At 39.4% G+C, this 21,123-nt stretch overlaps 1 protein-coding gene across 3 annotated transcripts in view; it reads left to right on the top strand.

Moving 5' to 3' along the window:
• LOC124596510 (Down syndrome cell adhesion molecule-like protein Dscam2) overlaps positions 1-20,190 on the top strand; it is a 270,374-nt gene extending 250,184 nt beyond the window's left edge. For all 3 annotated transcript variants that reach the window (XM_047135673.1, XM_047135675.1, XM_047135674.1), the window contains exons 18-19: positions 4,952-5,229; positions 19,860-20,190. In XM_047135673.1, coding sequence (XP_046991629.1) covers positions 4,952-5,229; positions 19,860-19,973 — 392 coding nt within the window. In that variant the 3' untranslated portion in view covers positions 19,974-20,190. The remainder of the gene's footprint in view (positions 1-4,951; positions 5,230-19,859) is intronic.
• Positions 20,191-21,123: the final 933 nt, after the last annotated feature.

Consider the following 21,123-nt stretch of genomic DNA (forward strand, 5'->3'; position numbering starts at 1 on the left):
TTCTTCTTGACAGTGAACTATTACTGTTGTAAAGTATTTTGTTCCAGAACTGCACAGACTAACGTGATGGGCAATAAATTAGAATAATGCAGTATAATCAATGAAGTAATTATTCTGCAAAATTGGATTGCAGAAATCTCAGCTAAAGTCAGTAAATCAACATTGTGCAAAGGCCTCTTCAAATAGTCTTATGTTTTTACATCCCTTTCCCATTATGTTTTCTTTTTAACTAAATGTGGAGCTGGTTAATAAACTTCTTAAAATAAGTGTAATAGATTTTCTGCTAATTATACCAGACACTAAGTTGAGACTTGCTCTGCATCTTTGAGAATTCTATCTCACTGTGGGACTAAAAGAAAAGCGAATAGAGAAAAAGCTACATGTCTACATCAGTTCTATCTGTGCATTTGGTAATTTAATGTTGTTGGCTTGCATACCTGCGTTATTAGTAATATATTAATGAATTTTAGGTTATATTTGTCTATGTGCAACTGATAAATGCAATTTTTGTGTTAACCAACCAATTTCACCTTACTTTAGCGAGGTGTCTTTAGTGGTGTTACATATTGTGCTCTATTGCTTATAAGCTACAAACATTATATAAACAATACATATATTTTATTACTTATGGTATGTGTTTGTCTTTCACATATGTTGTGCTGTTCTTCTGGTGGAGCTATTCTTATTTCTTTTCCACTAAGAAATCTTATCAGCAAAGACAGATTAATAAAATGGCAGGATCTGAACTGTTTGCACAGCTTGTTCACAATAACTTGGCACTTATATTGGCACTGTAAAAAAACAGAGAAAATTGGAACTAGTCAAAAGAATTTCATTTGTCTCTGAGTGCTGCCAATGCTAAGCTGCCACTAGAGACGAAGTGTTACTGTACGTGTCGAAAGGCACAAAACACTTATAATAGTATCAGAAGTGCTTCAAACAGCTGATGCTGGCTTCCCCTCACAGTTCCTGTCCCTTCGGCAGTTCTAATTTGGGGGAAGGCACACTTTCTGCAATTCTTGACATCCACCACACATATTGTCAACTTATCATGTTATCATGGACATACTGTAGCTTACAAATAAATTAGCGTGGAAAGTAAATGAAAAGTGCTGCATTTAAGTGAGAATGTAAATCTGTTTAAGGGCACAGAAGATGTTTCATAAAGTTAAGTAGAACACTTGTAACAAAGTGAAAACTAGATTTATCAATTGCACATTCACAAACAGAACATAAAAATGAATAATATAATACAATAAACAACAGAAAATCTGGAAGTGAATAGCAACAATATGAAATGGGAAAGATTGCTACTCACCATACAGGGGCACTGAATGGCAGACAGACACATTTTAAATGTACCTGTCTGTAGTTGGGAGCTCCAATGTTTGGCGCGTAATGGGGCCCCTTAGGAACATGGTTGCCAAGGAGGGGAAGGAAGCCAGTGTGCACTCCGTGAGCATTGTCGACAGAACCAACTGTGGTCCTTCGATGCAGAGCCAAGTGGAGAATCTGAATCAGAGGCTCAGGCAGTTTGGTGACCATGTAGGCTGCAGATTCCTTGACTTGTGCCATCGGGTGGTGGGTTTACAGGTTCCGCTTAATAGGTCAGGTGTCCATTACACACACGAAGTGACTACATGGGTAGTGGTGGCTGTGTGGAAGGGATTGGGTTAGTTTTTAGGTTAGAGGGTCTCAGGAAACCACAGAAAGGGTTTCCATCTAAACAGTGGCAGGTAATACACAGTAAGGTAGTTGTAAAAATGATTGTTATTGTAGTTGTAAATTGTTGTAGCTGTGTTGGCAAAGAACCAGAGCTCCGAGCCCTAATAGAAAGCACTGAAGCTCAAATAGTTATAGGCATGGAAAGCTGGCTAAAGCCAGAAATAAGTTCATCTGAAATTTTTTTCAAATGACCTAACAGTGTTCAGAAAGGATAGATTAAATACGGTTTGTGGTGGAGCATTTATTGCTGTCAGATGCAGTTTACCTTGTAGTGAAACTGAATTAGATAATTCCTGCAAAGTTGTATGGTAGAGGTTATACTTGATAATCGGCCAAAACTTTTTTTTTTTTTTGTTGATGCCCCCCCTCGACTCTGAAGATACAGTTGCTGAACTGTTCAAAGAAAACCAGAGTCTCATTTCAAATAGGTACCCCACTCATACAATTATAGTCAGTGACGACTTCAATCTACCCTCAATATGCTGGAAAAATTATATGTTTAAAGCCAGTGGCAGACATAAAATGTCATCTGAAATTGTACTGACTGCTTTCTCAGAAAATGATTTTGAATAATTAGTTCATGAGCCCACTCGAAGCGTAAATGGTTGAGAAAGCATACTTGACCTCATAGCAACAAATAATCATGGACAAATAGGGAGCATCATGATAAATACAGGGATTAGCAACCACAAGGCAGTTGCTGCAAGGCTGAATACTGTAACACTGACAACCATCAAAAAGAAATGCAAAGTACATCTATTTAAAAAAGCTGATAAAAATGCTCTTATTGCCTTTTTAAGAGACAGTCTCCACTCCTTCCGATCTGATCACGAAAGCATAGAAAAGATGTGGAATGATTGCCAAGGGATAGTATCAACGGCAATTGAGAGATATATACCCCATAAATAAATAAGTGATGGTACTGATCCCCCATGGTACACAAAACGAGTCAGATCGCTGTTGCACAAGCATTGGAAAAAGCATGCCCAATTTAAAAGAACGCAAAATCCCCAAGATTGGCGAAGTCTTGCAGAAGTTTGAAATATAGCGCGTACTTCAATGTGAGATGTTTTTAATAATTTCCACAACAAAACTCTGTCTCAGAAGCTGGCAGAAAACCCAAAGAGATTCTAGTCATACATAAAACACACCAGTAGCAAGGTGCAGTCAATACCTTCACTGTGCGATTACAACGGTGAAGTCACTGATGACAGTGCCACTAAAGCAGCATTATTAAACATGGTTTTCCGAAACTCTTTCACCAAAGAAGACAAAGTAAAATATTCCTGAATTCCAATCAAGAACAATTGCAAAGATGAGAAATATAGATGTTGATATCCTCAGTGTAGCAAAGCAGCTTAAGTCACTTAATAAAGGCAAGGCTTCCAGTCAAGATTGTATACCAGTCAGGTTCCTTTGAGAGTATGCTGGTGCGATAGCTCCATATTTAACAATTATATACAACCGCTTAACAATTATATACAACCGCTTGCTCACAGAAAGTTCTGTACCTAAAGACCCGAAAATTGCTCAATTCACACCAATACCCAAAAAAGGAAGTAGGAGTAATCTGTTGAATTACAGGCCCATATCACTAATGTCGATTTGCAGTAGGGTTTTGGAACATATACTGTGTTCAAACATAAATGAAGTACCTCGAAGGAAATGATTTATTGACACATAGTCAGCATGGATTCAGGAAACATCATTCTTGTGAAACACAACAAGCTGTTTATACTCATGAAGTAATGAGTACTATCAACAGGGGATGTCAAATTGATTCCATGTTTTTAGAATTCCGGAAGGCTTTCGATACCATTCCTCACAAGCATCTTCTAACCAAACTGCGTGCCTATGGAATATCGCCTCATTTGTGCAACTGGATTCGCAATTTCCTGTCAGAAAGGTCACAGTTCATAGTAATATATGGAACGTCATTGAGTAAAACAGAAATAATATCCAACGTTCCCCAAGGAAGTGTTATAGGCCCTCTATTGGTCCTGATCTATATTAACAACATAGGAGACAATCTGAGTAGCCCTCTTAGATTATTTGCAGATGATGCTGTAATATACCGTCTTGTAAAGTCATCAGATGACCAAAATGAATTGCAAAACGATATAGATAAGATATCTGTGTGATGCAAAAGTGGCAATTGACCCTGAATAAAGAAAAGTGTGAAGGTATTCACATGAGTATCAAAAGAAATCCGCTAAATTTCAGTTACGCGATAAGTCACACGCATCTGAATGCTGTAAATTCAACTAAATACTTAGGGATTACAATTACAAGTAACCTAAATTGGAACGATGACATAGATAATGTTGTGGGTAGAGCAAACCAAAGACTGTGATTCATTGGTAGAACACGTAGAAGGTGCAACAGATCTACTAAGGAGACTGCTTACACCACACTTGTCCGCCCTATTCTGGAGTACTGCTGTGCGGTGTGGGATCTGCATCAGGTGGGACTGACGGATGGCACTGAAAACGTTCAAAGGAGGGTGGCTCGTTTTGCATTATTGTGAAATAAGAGAGATAGTGCCACAGACATGATATGTGAATTGGAGTGGCAATCATTAAAACAAAGGCATTTTTCATTGTGACTGGATCTTCTCATAAAATTTCAATCACCAGTTTTCTCTCCCAATTGTGAAAACATTCTGTTGCCACCTACCTACATAGAGAGAAATGACCATCAAAATAAAATAAGAGACATCAGGGCTCCCACAGAAAAATTTAAGTGCTCGTTTTTCCACATTACATTCGAAAGTGGAACATTAGAGACAGCTTGAAGGTGGTTCATTGAACCCTCTGCCAACACTTAATTGTGAGTAGCAGAGTAATTACGTAGATGTAGATGTAGATGCCCCTCAATGCCTTGTCCATGTGTTGAGCAGCAATCTGTTCTAATTCATATTCTTCTATATAAATATGTTGATATTTTCTTGTTATCAGGCTATAAATGTCATGGTGTCATAAGGTCTTGTATGAAATTTTATGACAGTTAACCATAAAACATAGTTCATACCATTATGTCAAAATTAAAGAAAAAAATAGCATCTAGAAAACAAGCATATTAAGAGCAATTATTTTTATTGTAATCATCAAAATTAGCAAATCAGAGTACAACTGGGCAGTCCTTTACATACCAGTGTGAAAAATATGTCTCTGATGTGTTTTTTTGTAGGAACAGATTTGCAGCAATTACATTTCATGTCTTCCAGATAAGCCATTTGAGGACTTAATGTCAGGAGCAGATAAGAAGACTGTTGCACCCATTTATGACAGTGATGATGGTCTGGTGGCACTAAGTCCAACACCACAGGAGTCTGTGTACCTGCCTACACCAGTGAGAGTTTCACCTGCCCACAGGAAAGGCATAAGCCCCTACGCAACATTTCGAGTTCCTTTAGAAGTATCAATGAAAAATGCTGAAAATATTGAGTCATGTGTGTCATCTGGACCTGGTCGGTACCCTGGGAACATTAAGATCTCAGAAATGGTAAGTATATTTTTGGATGGGGGGAAATGAATGCATTCTTTGTGAGTTTGTGTGATCTATTTAGTCATAATTTATTGAAGTAGCTGTAATGCTTCTGTCAGAAAGTAATGCAATGTTCTCTCAGTTGGTAGAGCCCTTGCAACCTGGAGTCTGAGGGACTTCACCTCTTTTCCAACTTTTCCTAATTGCTCTTTTATCCTTGACAAAGGAAGATGAAAGTTCCAAAAGCCTGATAGAACCTGTGTGGGTGTCTAATTGGAGAAGCAGGAGGGGGCACATCAGTTCACAGTTGACCAATGTACATTACAATGTAAGAGACAGTTTCATAAAAATAATGATTAGTTCACCAGTAAAAACATATATTTTTAATAGTTTCAAATATAATGCATTAAAAATTGCTGTGTGACTAAGACAATAAATCTTCCCATATGAATCCTTCATATCTGGTCTCCTTGGCAGCCCTGTTAGTGCATGTGCATCAGTCACTGAAAAAGATAAAGTGGAACAACAACATAAATCATGCCATGTGGCAGGTGGATACCGGATTTATTGGAAGAATCTTAAAAAAGTGTAATTAATGCCAAAAGAGATCTCTTATAAAATACTTTTTTGATAAGTTCTTGAGTATTGTGAAACCTAAGTTTCTCCTTGTGTAAACAAAGCTCAAATAACTTATGGGAATGCGGCTGAGTGACATTGTTGAAATATTGGCGTTTGTCAACTGCATCACCTGGCTGCATTCCTGAGTATTGTTAGTGAATCTGGGACCCTTACCGAGTTGGATTAACAGAGGCAATGATTCAAAGAGGTGCCTCAAAATTTGTCATGGATACATGTAGTCATCATGAGACTGTCACAAAAATGGTCAACAAACTGCTGTGGGTAACACTTTAAGTATGAAACTTTTATATTTGCTCTGGTGTCTGCCATTTCATGTTGTAAGTGATGTACCAAGTTCTTCACCTTAACTTTCGTTGCAAAGGTAGTCAAAAGTCTACTTTCAGTTGTAATTCATGGCAAATAGAATCAGTGTTCCTAAGAAATCTTCCTACCACTTCTACTGTATTAAAATCTTTTTATAGGGTGTTACCTTTACAAGATCCAGCAAATTGTACTTTGGCTTTAAGTTCACAATGTAAAAATATTCCTTCATCCACTGGAACAATCTTAGAACACAGGCCAATTTTCCAAATCTGAAAATACAGTTGCTTTTAAAATTTATTACTGATGGCAAATGATTATTACCATTGGATGAACATCAAAAGCAGTAAATAGTAGAGTAAAACCGATCTTGGTGAAATAAATAAATTTTCAAAATGAAACTTTTAATGTATATGACACAGAAAAATAACAAACAGTATGTGTAAGCAATTTTGACTCATGACAGTGAGATATGATCTTTTAACATATGGAGAGATGCATGTTGCAAATTATTGGGAGAGAGAGGAAAGCAAGTAAATGGATTAGGGAACAGATTAGAGTGAGGGATATAAATGATTAGTGGAAAATCTCATATAAAGATGTGAAACAAGTACTAACAAAGAGATAGAGGGGCTGACCAGTACTTACCTCAGCTCAGTACAGCCGATAGATACAGAAAACAGAACAGTGATGAACAGAACAGTGATGAAAAAAGTAGAGGTGTGCCACACAGTTCCCAGGAAGCTGGATAGTAGAATGCCAAAGGAAGCTATTTTCTGAATTCCAAGAAATAAGAAAAGACAGAGAAGGTATACTTGTGAAATGTGTGCAGCAGCAATATTGATTCATACTGCTAAAGATCACAATTCATGGAAACAAGTAGAGAAGGCCTTTATCCAGCAGAGGATATTAGATGACTGATGATGGTGATAATGAAGTGTTATTTATTGTAGTGAGATTTTGATAATAGAGATTATTTGCACAAACTAATTTAGAGAGGCCCCTCAGAAATCTTCACTTCACCCATCAGGGGGTAATTATCCCCAGGTTGAGAACCACTGCTATAAACCAGGGGTGTACAAACTTGCTAGTACTGAGGGCCACACACTCCTCACTCTGTCTAAATAAAAGCTGAAAAAAAAATGACCATACTCTAATGAGTAGGCTGACGAAGCTCTTGATGAAAGATATTGTCTGTAGAATACATGAAACACTGACAACTGTACAATGTCATTTCCTGCAGGCTCATATGCAGCTCTTATTGCTGCAACAGCTTTGTTGCACAACTTCAAAAATTGTGTGCTGTTAGATGAGTTATGATTCCAAATTGAGATCCCTTTGCCGCAATGTCAGATAGATGGGTGTGGCTCGTAAGAATGAAGTTCTACGTAGACCTTAACTCTCTTTTCTGGGAGGAAACGAATGATGAGTAAAAACAAGAATTTACAAGAATGAAAGGTGATGGGTGGGGGATCAGAACAGTGGGGGGCCCCCATGCATCTAAGGGGCTGCGATCTGTGCATTCCTGTTACAGACAGTAGCACTGTCTATGAACTGTCTCATAGAGCTTTCAACACTCTCTCTTACAACTGCCCATTGCATGCCCTATTAAAAATTACATGTTGAGTTCCATCCGCTAGGAAGTTTTAACACAAGTCACAAATCTGGACCAATCATCAATCAAGGTCACATTTTGTTCACTAAATGAGAATGCAGAACTGTATTGAGTGTCTTCTGGAAATCAGTGAAGATGGCATCAAACTGCATGCTGTTGTCTATGACACTCTGGGTATTGTGAAATTCATTTTGCAGTGAGTTTCACATAATACCTGTTTGCTTAATCCATGTTGATCTTTGTAGAAGAGACCAAGAAGATCATAATATGGTAAGATAAAACTACTAGTTCAATAATTCTGCTACATACTGATGTCAGTGATAAATTACAAGCCTGTAAATCTGTGCACCTGTCTGATGGCCCTTCTTTAAAATGTGAATGGCATGTGTTTTTCATGCCACTTTGTATCATCCATTTCTCCAGCAACTTACAAAAAACTACTATTAGAGAAACAAATTTTTCACATAATCTGTAGTCTTACAGGTAGCTCATCCAGTCCAGGTAACCTTCCATTGTTGAGTAATGTTAGTTTTTTATTCTGCAATTACTTATCTCAACATATATGACTGAAAGAAGAAAAACATATGATAGTCTTCCTCGGTGAGATAATTTTGGAAGATTGAATTCAGTATTTTGGTCTTCTTTCATCATTTTCTGTTTCAGGACCAGTATATTCACTGAGTGACACAGTAACTGATTTTGATCTGCTTAGTGATTTTAAGTGAGGCTGAAGCTTCTTAGGTTTTTTACACAGATTATTTGGTAATATTTTGCTTTAGAATTCATCACACTCTAGGCACATTGCTCTCCTTTTTCTTTCTTTGGCTGTCTTCAGGTTTTGTTTAGTAATAAGGCTCTAACCTCATGTAAATCTGTGATGAAGTTCTCTTTGCTTCCATACCAACATTCCAACAAGTGTATTGAACCACTGCACATGTTTGCCATCTGTTACATATAGGTCGAAGGTATATTGTAGAATACTTACAAATTTTAGCCATTTGTGACACAACTCTCATGGTTTGCAGAGGAAGTGCCCAGTGGGTGGAAACAAAGAAAGCCATTCTGATTTCGGCAACTGAATGACTAGAGGATCTCTAAGACAATCATTACACACAACATATTTACTTTGCAAACTGCAAAACCAATACAATAAAGTCAGAAATGAGGTGTCCTTACAGTTTGCCTCACACTCATCCTATCTCAGTTCAAAGATATCAGTCATGCCCAAAGATCTTGCTGTGTTGTTACTACTTGTTATTGTGAAAACAGCTAACTTCTTGTATCAAGGTTATGTTGCCATTAATCTCAGCTTTCATATCAAATTGTCATGATGTTCGGATGGAGGGAATAGATGTTCGTCTTCAAGAACACACTTTAATATAACAGTCCCTTAATTCTTCACTTCAGTGTATCTTTTGACTGTGATGCAATGAATTCATATTTTGGCTGTAACACAATTGGGTGGAGTGTCATTATTACATCAGCAGTTATGTTTTCATGAGTTTCCGTTCACAGAATGTAGCTATTGTACTTTGTTTTGTAGGTGTACTGTGCTCTTTTCCACATTAAAATGTAGTGAAACTACAGTTCATGCTTATTACAACTATAAATGGCAGTAACCTTCCTCATGTGACAAAATTTATTTTACAATCACCTGTAAAAGAGTACGTGAACAAAAAGAAGATGTATCAGAAGTATTGTACCACACACAATATGAAATAGTGGATCCTCTTCCTGGAAGGGAAAGCTGTGTGACCAAAGTTCTACATTAATCAAGTAAGTCAATGGGTGATTTTATCAATAACATCATCCCGAGCCACTCATATACCACTAGTGCATACTATATACCCTCAACAGTAACATCACAGTGTTCAGACGGATACCAGAGTGAGTGATAAACAGCTGATACACAACCTTAAGTGAGGAATCTGTTAACTTGTTTTTGTAAGATATCCATCGTCCCAGACACTCAGCATATAGGCACTATCTTCCCCAGTCTGAGCAAGTGGAGAAGAATGTTCTGGATGTTTAGATCTAGGGCATATAAAAGGCTGGGTAACATTCATATAATAATACCCAATGAGAAAATTTAACCTCTAATCATCTGCTTTAATAGTCTAACGACTATGCAGAATTTGGCATTAATTGAATCCTTTCTTTACCAAATTCTGAATATGTAATATTGGGTACTGTGAACCAAGGACACCGCCAGCATAGACCTGACAGTGTATATTATCATAAAGCCCTGCTGTTTATATAGTTTAAATTAATTATAAAAATGAAATCACAATTTTTGTAGTTCAGTAGATATATTACAAATGTGTAACTCATTAGTAGCTAAGATGAGTTATTGATTCAACTCGTAGCCCCTGATCATTCAGTGGTAGCTACCCTTTCTTCTCAAAACGCCATGTTTTTCATGATTGACTGTTGTGCAGTATATCATATGTGCATGAGGAATGGCCAGAAATGCAAATTACTGCAGAACTAAATGGAAACAAAGCATCTTACATTACTAGGAGCAGCTGGCAGCTCTCTTGTTACCTACACAAAAGCTGTTTTACAATTTGTTATACCTAACTTAATGTCCTCATGGTGCCACAAAATGTAGAAAACCAGATTTAAGTTTAATATCTCATAGCTGTTGATGTCATTATCAGTGGAGTGCCATCATAGGTAGATAAGATTTCTGAGAGATTGAGTATGATGCTTTTCCCAAAATTTGACTTCAGTGATGGAAGGGAATGATGAAAAAGTAAATCGGTAAGACCAAATGTATATGCAGTGCCACCTTGATCTCTGATGCACTGAAACTATGCATTTTAGATCCAAATTCAGAGTGGAAACATATATGACAACCGAGCGAGGTGGCGCAGTGGTTAGCACATTGGACTCGCATTCGGGAGGACGACGGTTCAATCCCATCTCCAACCATCCTGGTTTAGGTTTTCCATGATTTCCCTAAATCGTTTCAGGCAAATGCCAGGATGGTTCCTTTGAAAGGGCATGGCCGATTTCCTTCCCAATCCTTCCCTAACCCGAGCTTGCGCTCCATCTCTAATGACCTCGTTGTCGACGGGACGTTAAACACTAACCACCACCACCACCATATATGTAACAGCAGTAATTTGATCAAGAATGAAATACCTCTGCAATTGTTATTTGGGATAATAGCCTTTTCTTCTAATGTGCAAACATTGTCAAAATACCTAGTGAGAAACCTTACCGTGACATCCTCCAAATATGCCAGCCAAGTATATTTTGCATGGAATATGATGTCCAGAAACTTACTGATTATTTAAATGTAGACTCTCTAGTACTACTGAGATAGATTGCAAGCAGAATAATGTTCTCAATTTGTTTATGGCTGATATTTATTTCCAATGTGTCCACAACACTTCTTAACAGCAAAATAAAATGCCACATTACTAAATCAGTTGTCAAGATTGCTGAAAACTTTACTTATTAATACACCTTTTCTTTTCTTACAACTTGATACTGTAAAATAAATATTTTTTTGAGTCTTCCTTTTGCAGCTACAACAAATAAAAGTACATTAACATCATTGTCTCATTGTTGATGCACTGAGAAAGCTTTAAGCACAAAGCAGGATGAATATCATTGCTACTATCCAGTCTATTGCAAAGCAGATGTGTTCTCTGTCCTCATTCTTCCATTTAAGATATAGTTTAGTTCATTATAATATGAGTACCATACTGTACTGGACGCATGCATGCTTTCAGACATTTTTTCAGAGATAGCCATTACATGTAAAAAAAAATGGAATACATAGATTCCTGTCACTTTTGTAGATAAATGACTCATTGCAATTGATGCAGTCATAAAATGCAATCAACAAGATTCAACAGTGGCAGATCAAGGCAAAAATAACAGTGAACATTAAAAATAACATATTCAAGGATAAAACCACCAAAAACAGTACAAAAGTTATTGCAACTTGGATGCATGAGCCATTAAGCTGATGGGCAATACTTCTTGCACTTATTTGTCATTGGGGGCTTTCATATTCTGTGGATGGTAGCTTCCTGAAAGTCTGAATAGTCTTGAACAGTCATTTAGCTGCCACATCCATCAGCAATTTTAGAAATTCCAAAGTAATGTTGTCTATTCCTTTTGCCTTACTTGATTGCAAGTCTTCTAAAGCTCTATTAAACTCTGACCCTAATACTGGATCCCCTATGTATTCAGTACTCCCATTTCTTCTCCGCATCATCATATGCTCCTCCCTCTTGTAGAGGTCTTCAGTGTTCTCTTTCCACATATTTACTCCCTCCTTTGCATTTGAAAGTTGAATTCTTAATGTTTATGCCCTTCAAATGAGCTTTTCTCTTGCAGCCACTTCACCTTGGCTTCCCTGAATTTCCTATTTATTTATTTCCTGTGTGAATTTTATTGTTGTATTGCTGTCTTTCCCTGAAAATTTTTAAATATAACTTCTTTCATTGACCAGTTGAAGTATGTCTTCTCTCACCCAAGGTTTCTTTGCAGTTACCTTCCTTGTACATATTACTGTACTCTGATGATTGTCGTCTTTAGATATTTTAGTTCTATTCTGTTCAACCCAACTATTATAGTATTCATTGTTAACAGAATCTACAGCCTTTGAGATTTTCTAGCTCATCTCCTCATCCTTAGAACACTTTTTTCCACACTGGTTCTTCTGGTTGATTCTCTTAAAATTCGGTTCACTCTCCATCATTACGAAATTGTGATCTGAGTCTGTCTATGCTCCCGGGTACATTTTACAATCCAATATCTGTTTTCGGAATCTCTGTCTGACCATGATGTAATCCACCTGGTATCTTCTGGCACCTCCAGACCTTCTTCAAGTATTCCTCCATATCATGTGAGTTTATGGACAGTGCATTCATTATTACTACCTGATTTTTGATGTAGAACTCATTTAGTCTCTCTCTTCCTCATTCCTACTATCATACTGGTATTCTACCATAAATCTGTCTTCTACTCATTTCTCTAATGACAACAATATTATGGAAAGGACAGATTACTACTCAGCATAAAGTTAATACATTGAGTTACAAACAGACAAAACAAAAAGACTGTTACACATTGAGCATTCAGTCAAACCCTTCTTCAGAAAGTAAAAGTAACACACACACACACACACACACACACACACACACACACACACACACATATATATATTTAAAAACATGGATGATGTGACTTACCATACGAATAAAAGCGCTGGCAGGTCGATAGAAACACAAACAGACACATACATACACACAAAATTCAAGCTTTCGCAACAAACTGTTGACTCATCAGGAGAGAGGGAAGGAGAGGGAAAGACGAAAGGAAGTGGGTTTTAAGGGAGAGGGTAAGGAGTCATTCCAATCACGGGAGCGGAAAGACTTACCTGAGGGGGAAAAAAGGACGGGTATACACTCGCACACACACACATATCCATCCACACATATTCAGACACAAGCAGACACATTTAAAGACAAAGAGTTTGGGCAGAGATGTCAGTCGAGGTGTAAGTGCAGAGGCAAAGATGATGTTGAATGACAGGTGAGGTGTGAGTGGCGGCAACTTGAAATTAGCGGAGATTGAGGCCTGGTGGGTAACGGGAAGAGAGGATATATTGAAGAGCAAGTTCCCATCTCCGGAGTTCGGGTAGGTTGGTGTTGGTGGGATGTATCCAGATAACCCGGATGGTGTAACACTGTGCCAAGATGTGCTGGCCGTGCACCAAGGCATGTTTAGCCACAGGGTGATCCTCATTACCACCTCATTACCAACAAACACTGTCTGCCTGTGTCCATTCATGCAAATGGACAGTTTGTTGCTGGTCATTCCCACCATCACAGTGTAGGCAGGTCAGTTGGTAAATCACGTGGGTGCTTTCACATGTGGCTCTGCCTTTGATTGTGTACACCTTCCAGGTTACAGGACTGGAGTAGGTGGTGGTAGGAGGGTGCATGGGACAGGTTTTACACCGGGGGCAGTTACAAGGATAGGAGCCAGAGGGTAGGGAAGGTGGTTGGGGGATTTCATAGGGATGAACTAACAGGTTACAAAGGTTAGGTGGATGGCAGAAAGACACTCTTGGTGGAGTGGGGAGGATTTCATGAAGGATGGATTTCATTTCAGGGCAGGATTTGAGTAAGTCGTATCCCTGCTGGAGAGCCACATTCAGAGTCTGGTCCAGTCCCGGAAAGTATCCCGTCACAAGTAGGGCACTTTTGTGGTTCTTCTGTGGGGGATTCTGGGTTTGAGGGGATGAGGAAGTGGCTCTGGTTATTTGCTTCTCTACCAGGTCGGAAGGGTAGTTGCGGGATGCGAAAGCTGTTGTCAGGTTGTTGGTGTAATGGTTCAGGGATTCCGGACTGGAGCAGATTCATTTGCCACGAAGACCTAGGCTGTAGGGAAGGGACCGTTTGATGTGGAATGGGTGGCAGCTGTTATAATGGAGGTACTGTTGCTTGTTGGTGGGTTTGATGTGGACAGACTTGTGAAGCTGGCCATAATGGAGGTACAGCTGCCACCCATTCCACATCAAACGGTCCCTTCCCTACAGCCTAGGTCTTCGTGGCAAACGAATCTGCTCCAGTCCGGAATCCCTGAACCATTACACCAACAACCTGACAACAGCTTTCGCATCCCGCAACTACCCTTCTGACCTGGTACAGAAGCAAATAACCAGAGCCACTTCCTCATCCCCTCAAACCCAGAATCCCCCACAGAAGAACCACAAAAGTGCCCCACTTGTGACAGGATACTTTCCGGGACTGGACCAGACTCTGAATGTGGCTCTCCAGCAGGGATACGACTTCCTCAAATCCTGCCCTGAAATGAGATCCATCCTTCATGAAATCCTCCCCACTCCACCAAGAGTGTCTTTCCGCCGTCCACCTAACCTTCGTAACCTGTTAGTTCATCCCTATGAAATCCCCAAACCACCTTCCCTACCCTCTGGCTCCTATCCTTGTAACCGCCCCCGGTGTAAAACCTGTCCCATGCACCCTCCTACAACCACCTACTCCAGTCCTGTAACCCGGAAGGTGTACACGATCAAAGGCAGAGCCACATGTGAAAGCACCCACGTGATTTACCAACTGACCTGCATACACTGTGATGGTGGGAATGACCAGCAACAAACTGTCCATTTGCATGAATGGACACAGGCAGACAGTGTTTGTTGGTAATGAGGATCACCCTTGTGGCTAAACATGCCTTGGTGCACGGCTAGCACATCTTGGTACAGTGTTACACCATCTGGGTTATCTGGATACTTCCCACCGACACCAACCTATCCGAACTCCGGAGATGGGAACTTGCTCTTCAATATATCCTCTCTTCCCGTTATCCACCAGGTCTCAATCTCCGCTAATTTCAAGTTGCCGTCACTCATACCTCACCTGTCTTTCAACAACATCTTTGCCTCTGCACTTCCGCCTCGACTGACATCTCTGCCCAAACTCTTTGCCTTTTAATATGTCTGCTTGTGTCTGTATATGTGTGGATGGATATGTGTGTGTGTGCGAGTGTGTACCCATCCTTTTTTCCCCCTAAGGTAAGTCTTTCCGCTCCCGGGATTGGAATGACTCCTTACCCTCTCCTTTAAAACCCACATCCTTTCGTCTTTCCCTCTCCTTCCCTCTTTCCTGACGAAGCAACCGTTGGTTGCGAAAGAGAGGGAAACATTCCACGTGGGAAAAATATATCTAAAAACAAAGATGATGAGACTTACCAAATGAAAGCGTTGGTATGTTGATAGACACACTAACAAACACGAACACACACACAAAATTCAAGCCTTCGCAACCCACAGTTGCTTCATCAGAAAAGAGGGAAGGAGAGGGAAAGACGAAAGGATGTGGGTTTTAAGGGAGAGGGTAAGGAGTCATTCCAATCCCGGGAGCGGATAGACTTACCTTAGGGGGAAAAAGAGACAGGTATACACTCGCGCGCACACACACACATATCCATCCACACATATACAGACACAGGAAGACATATGTAAAGGCCTTGCCTGCGGACGGACATTGTCTTGCAGCAAAACGATACCCTTGCTCAACTTCCATGGACTGTTCCTTTGATTTTGGTGTGACATAAGCCACCCATGTTTCATCGCCCTTAACAATTTGCCTTAAGAAATCATCACAGTTGTTGTGGTACCGCTCAGGGGAAGTCAATGTACTATCTAAACGTTTGGTATTGTGCACATCCGTCAACATTTTCGGTACCCAATGTGCACACAATTTTCGGTAATTCAAGTGCTCATTCACAATGCCATACAAAACACTACGAGAAACATTAGGAAAGTCATCCCGCAAGGAGGAAATCGTAAAGCATCTGTTTTCTTATTATCCACTTCCTGCACCGAACTTTCATTAACGACCGAAGGACACCTGCTCCATTGTTCACCATGCACATTTGTGCGGTCATCTTTAAATGCTCTCACCCACTTTCTTACCATTCCATCTCTCATAATGTTTTCTCCATAAACTGCACAGATCTCACGATGAGTATCGATCAATTTTAGCCCTTTAGCACTAAGAAATCTTATAACAGACCGTACTTCACAGTCAATGTGACTCACGATTATTGGAGGCATCTTAAACACTCAGTACACAACGTAAACAAGGAAGAATCAGACTGTAATGGCATCAGTGCGTAGATTAATGCACAGACTTTCAAGTAACAATAAAATTATTGAGATATCTTAGCACATCTTTTTTTAATTTCAAAACGGTACTTTCTTAAAAAACATGCCTCGTAGTTCATTCATTGAGCAAAACATCCAATAAAGTAGGATTTATTATAAGAGGTCATCATGATACTTTTTCAGTTACAGGCCACAAGTCATGTGGATACAAATTGTGTGCCTTCAGTGCAGTGGTTTCAGTTGCCTTCTGCATCCTCATGTTGATCATTGCTTATTTTTCCACCTTTTAGGGGTAATTCCCCACCCTAAGAGTCAGGGAGCCTTAAAACTCTGCCAGCCAGGGTGGTCAAGCGGTTCTAGGTGCTACAGTCTGCAGCCGCGTGACCGCTACGGTTGCAGGTTTGAATCCTGCCTCGGGCATGGATGTGTGTGATGTCCTTAGGTTAGTTAGGTTTAAGTAGTTCTAAGTTCTAGGGGACTGATGACTTCATAAGTTAAGTCCCATAGTGCTGAGAGCCATTTGAATCTTAAAACGCTGTCTACCGCCTCCATCATTTTTGACAAGGCCATTGGCAGAAGAGGGTGACTTCTTATGCCAGAAGGCTTCAGCTGCCCTTCTGATAATTTTCATTCAAAATTTAACCAAAGCCTGAGAGACACATAGAAGGATTCATGTTTGGAGTATGAGGGAAGACAAAGATGAAAAGGGGGGGGGGGGGGGGGAGGTGGCACTGAAGAGAGTAGGAAGTCAAAAATAGTACGTCAGTCAGTGCACAGTACCAGTACGTACCAAAGAGCAGTGTGATAATGCATTTTTTCAGGATAGCCCTTTGTTCACGAACAATTCCTGAGAAAAGAAAGCCATAATTTTCCGAAACCAAAAGTACTCATTGTGGGGAAGACCACTTCTATAATTTACATTCAAGCCAAACCATCAAAATTCTCAACATATGCTCTTAAGATGATTATCTCAGGAAAACTTGAAACTTCTTTCTATACCACAATCCACTACCAACTCCAGAGGTTCAAAGTTACGGTACTTATGCATGTACAAAACATACACAATATCCTGTCTGAGATATAAATGTAGTTTCAACTGACATAGTGAACACATGGCAAGGGTTCTAGGGTCGTCACAGTGTTCTGGTGTCGCCAAACTTAGTTGTCATGTTTTCCCCAGTAAAACTTTATGACATGTTATCTCTGTGTAATGGGCAGTTTTGCCTTTATGGGCTGTCTTGATCTGGAAATTATTCAATGGTGCCACCTTGTAACATAAGCACATTACAAAAAACTATTTTGTTATATGGAATTCTTTGTAGTTGCAAATCAGACACCACATCTTTGGTGTACTGTAGGTGCAACCTAAAAATATTGTGCACTTTTGTGGAAAGTAGTGTAGAGTGAACTTGCTTTGGAAGGGAGACAATTTTATTTTAACCATATATTATAAACACTTATTTTTGTTTGTATGTATCAGAGGAATATAAGTGTGTCAAAATGCATAAATAAACTGTTAGCAGTGGCAGCAAAAGAGAAACAGAGATGGATGAAGACAGTAGCAGGGAGAGCAAAAGAGAGAGGAGGCGGTTTAAAAGAAAATGAGAGAGATGTGTGGAGACCATACGTAGGCTTGTGGGGCAGGTGATTTAGTCCCTATTGCCACCTCACCCCATTTCCTGCACAAACAAAGAAATTTAACATGAAAAAATTACTAGCCCACTTTCTCCCATCTTCAATACCAAGATTTAAAGTTTCTCAGTCTAGGGCTCAAAAACGGAATAGTACCATATGTGGTTCATGTTTGGGGATAGGTTTGGAAATATGTTTTCTAAGCCACAGTGTGACAGGGATATCCCAGGCCCACTTCATCAGCAAGCCAGGGGAACTGTTCTTGCAGGGCTAAAGTCTTGAGTGATGTTCCAAATTGTTGTGAGACTGAGTGACACAATGGAGATGCCAAGGCGACAATAGCTGTAGTGAGGGTGTTCGGAACATTGTTGTGTGTGTGTTGATGGGAAATGTATTTCCTGGAGCTTAGGAGGATACAAGGCCTCAGAACAGGAGATGAGGGCATGGAGAGACAGTTGCCAAGGGCACATGGCTAGCAGGACAAAAAACAAAGGCACAATGTGTTGTTTGTTCCAAGAGAACTAATGGTCTATTAAGTGGAGTGGTAAATAAGTAAAATAGTAGTATAAGAGAAAGTCTACTAAGCAAACTTTGCATATTAAATATGGTTTCTGAACCATGTGGTTAAAGGTGCCAGACACTTCTGTAGAGGGACGTGGTTCCTTAAATATGATACGATGTTCACAGGACTTGGGAATCTCTGGTACACACTGTTTCCAGCGGGGTACTCGGGGATCAAATCTTCGCATAGAGGGGAGTAGTGAAGCACCACTACAAGGCAAGTGCAAGATGTAGGCAGTAATAGACGAGTTTATTCATTGTGAAATGTGCCAGGCAGAGCTCTGCAATAAATGTCATTACAGCAGTAAGATGTGGTTCTTGCAATGCAGACAAGGGGATGTCACCAGTGGGCTTTAGTATTGTAGTCAAGAATGTGACTTAATGGCACATTGGCATGACTGATGTGTTTTTATCGGGAATAAATAGCAGTAATTTTGTAGCAGCTTCGTTTGCAGCCCGGCGGTACTACTGGGAAATGGGTGGTATAACTGATGAAGGGGCAACTTGTAGCCACCAGCACCAGTCACAAGTTTGGCCTACCTGCTCCCCACACCAAGTCCACTTTCTGGACTTAAAGCCACAGTGTGACAGGGATATCCCAGGCCCACTTCATCAGCAAGCCAGACTCCTGCTCAGGCAGGCAGAAGGTTGAGTTCCAGGCACGGCAGTCACCTTCCGCTGCCACTGGTGCAGGCAGAGCCACGTTTCACATCATCACCCACTGGCACTTGCATGGGTGTCCAGCTGCCTTCAAGTGCTGCTCATGTTGTGTGCCACATGCCGGGCACTGACGGCATCAGTGCTAGGCCCATGTGTCTAGTCATCAGATGTCACCTTGACATGTACTGAGAGAGGCAGTGTTTATTTTGATAGCTGACTTTCTCTGGGCGACCTCTGGCTAGCAAACCCTGTGCAACCCTCTGCCACCAGCATATATTACACACAGTTATGCCTACAAACATGAAAAATCTTGATGTGATGGGATTATTCCTTCTTTGAGAAGTAGATAGAGAGAGCATGTAAAATCAGGTTACTGAGAAAAATATCGAACTGTAAGCAATAAATCACATACCTAATAAATTTCGTACCTGTGACATAGCAGTTAAAGTATTCCTAAGAGATTTTCATTGCTTATAACTGTCATAGTGACACCAATACCGCAGAGCAAAAATTTAATCAGAATTATCATGTTACGATAAGATAACATCACAGCCAAATTAACTCATCCTTTATTTTATTTTTCAGCCTGACAGTTGCACAGAATCAACATATTCAAAAATCCAGGGGAATTCACAGCATAGTAATGAAGGAACTGAGTGGATACCACTTCATAACTTGTATCAGGCTCATCGATACTAATAACTTCTCAGTATCAGAAAGCATTACATGTTATTGCCACTAAAGGCACTTGCTACACAATTTAATAAGTGCCTTTCCATAAATAATATTTTTAATCAGTTGAGTGTTGTAATTAAGGTACTGTATGATACTGTTTCCCCATCTCAGGTAAAATGAATATTTCAGTAAACTGTGTTGTATGTAGCACATTTATATTTGACAATAATGTTTGTAACAAATGGTGATTAAAAACTTTTGAGAGAATGTGTCTCCTGTTTTGAAAGATGTTTGTTTACTGCCCCTTTATATCTACTTTTACTGTATGGTTCTGAGTCCAGAATTTCGTCTCATAACAAAATACTAAGGAAGAGAGAATGGTTTCAAAAAGACTTTGACCCAGAATAGCTTGGAGGAAGAAAGAACTTTTTAAGTACATAATTTTGTACTTCTACATGACATATGATGTAGTGATAATAGCCTTCAAGCAGCACAAGAAGCTAATACTTCAGACATTATGATGATGTTCACAAATATTAAACAAATAATTAATATTAACCATTTATAATTTAGATGAAAATTAATTATAGCCTGAGAAAAATATTTTGTGTTAATCATACAATTTTAGTAGGAATGTAAAATATACCCAGTTCTCAGACATAATGAGAAGAATTATTTGAAATAGACAGTTAATGCTCTCTGTTGTAAGCCATTCTACCAGTTCTTGCAATGACAGCTAGATCTATATGATTGTACAACATTTGTTTTGTTCTGTATAGTTCCACTTGAGTGGTGCCTAAGTAGCTCAAGGTCTATGATATGTTTATTGCTGCCTCAAATAATAATACATAATAATACGCTGAACTGAAATGGCCACATTTTTCAAAGCTCACAACAGACTCCTCATTAGACTGCCATTCAGTGACACTCAGTATCCTAATTTCAGGCAGGGCCACAACTAGGCTGCACAGTGCCAGAGATTGCTCTAGGAGTTGCCCTTGGCATGCAAAAGATAAAGAGGAAAAAATGAAAAAAAGGAAATTCGGATAAAATAGAAAAGCAACATTTTTATGGTCAGTGGTGTAGTTCTGAAATTAGTATGGAATTCAATCTAAATTACTGAATTTTGTAGTTGCCCTTCATTGTAATAATATGTGATTATCAAATATGAAAA

The sequence above is a fragment of the Schistocerca americana genome, chromosome 2 (genome assembly GCF_021461395.2).
Source record: "Schistocerca americana isolate TAMUIC-IGC-003095 chromosome 2, iqSchAmer2.1, whole genome shotgun sequence".
NCBI classification, from domain to species: domain Eukaryota; kingdom Metazoa; phylum Arthropoda; class Insecta; order Orthoptera; family Acrididae; genus Schistocerca; species Schistocerca americana.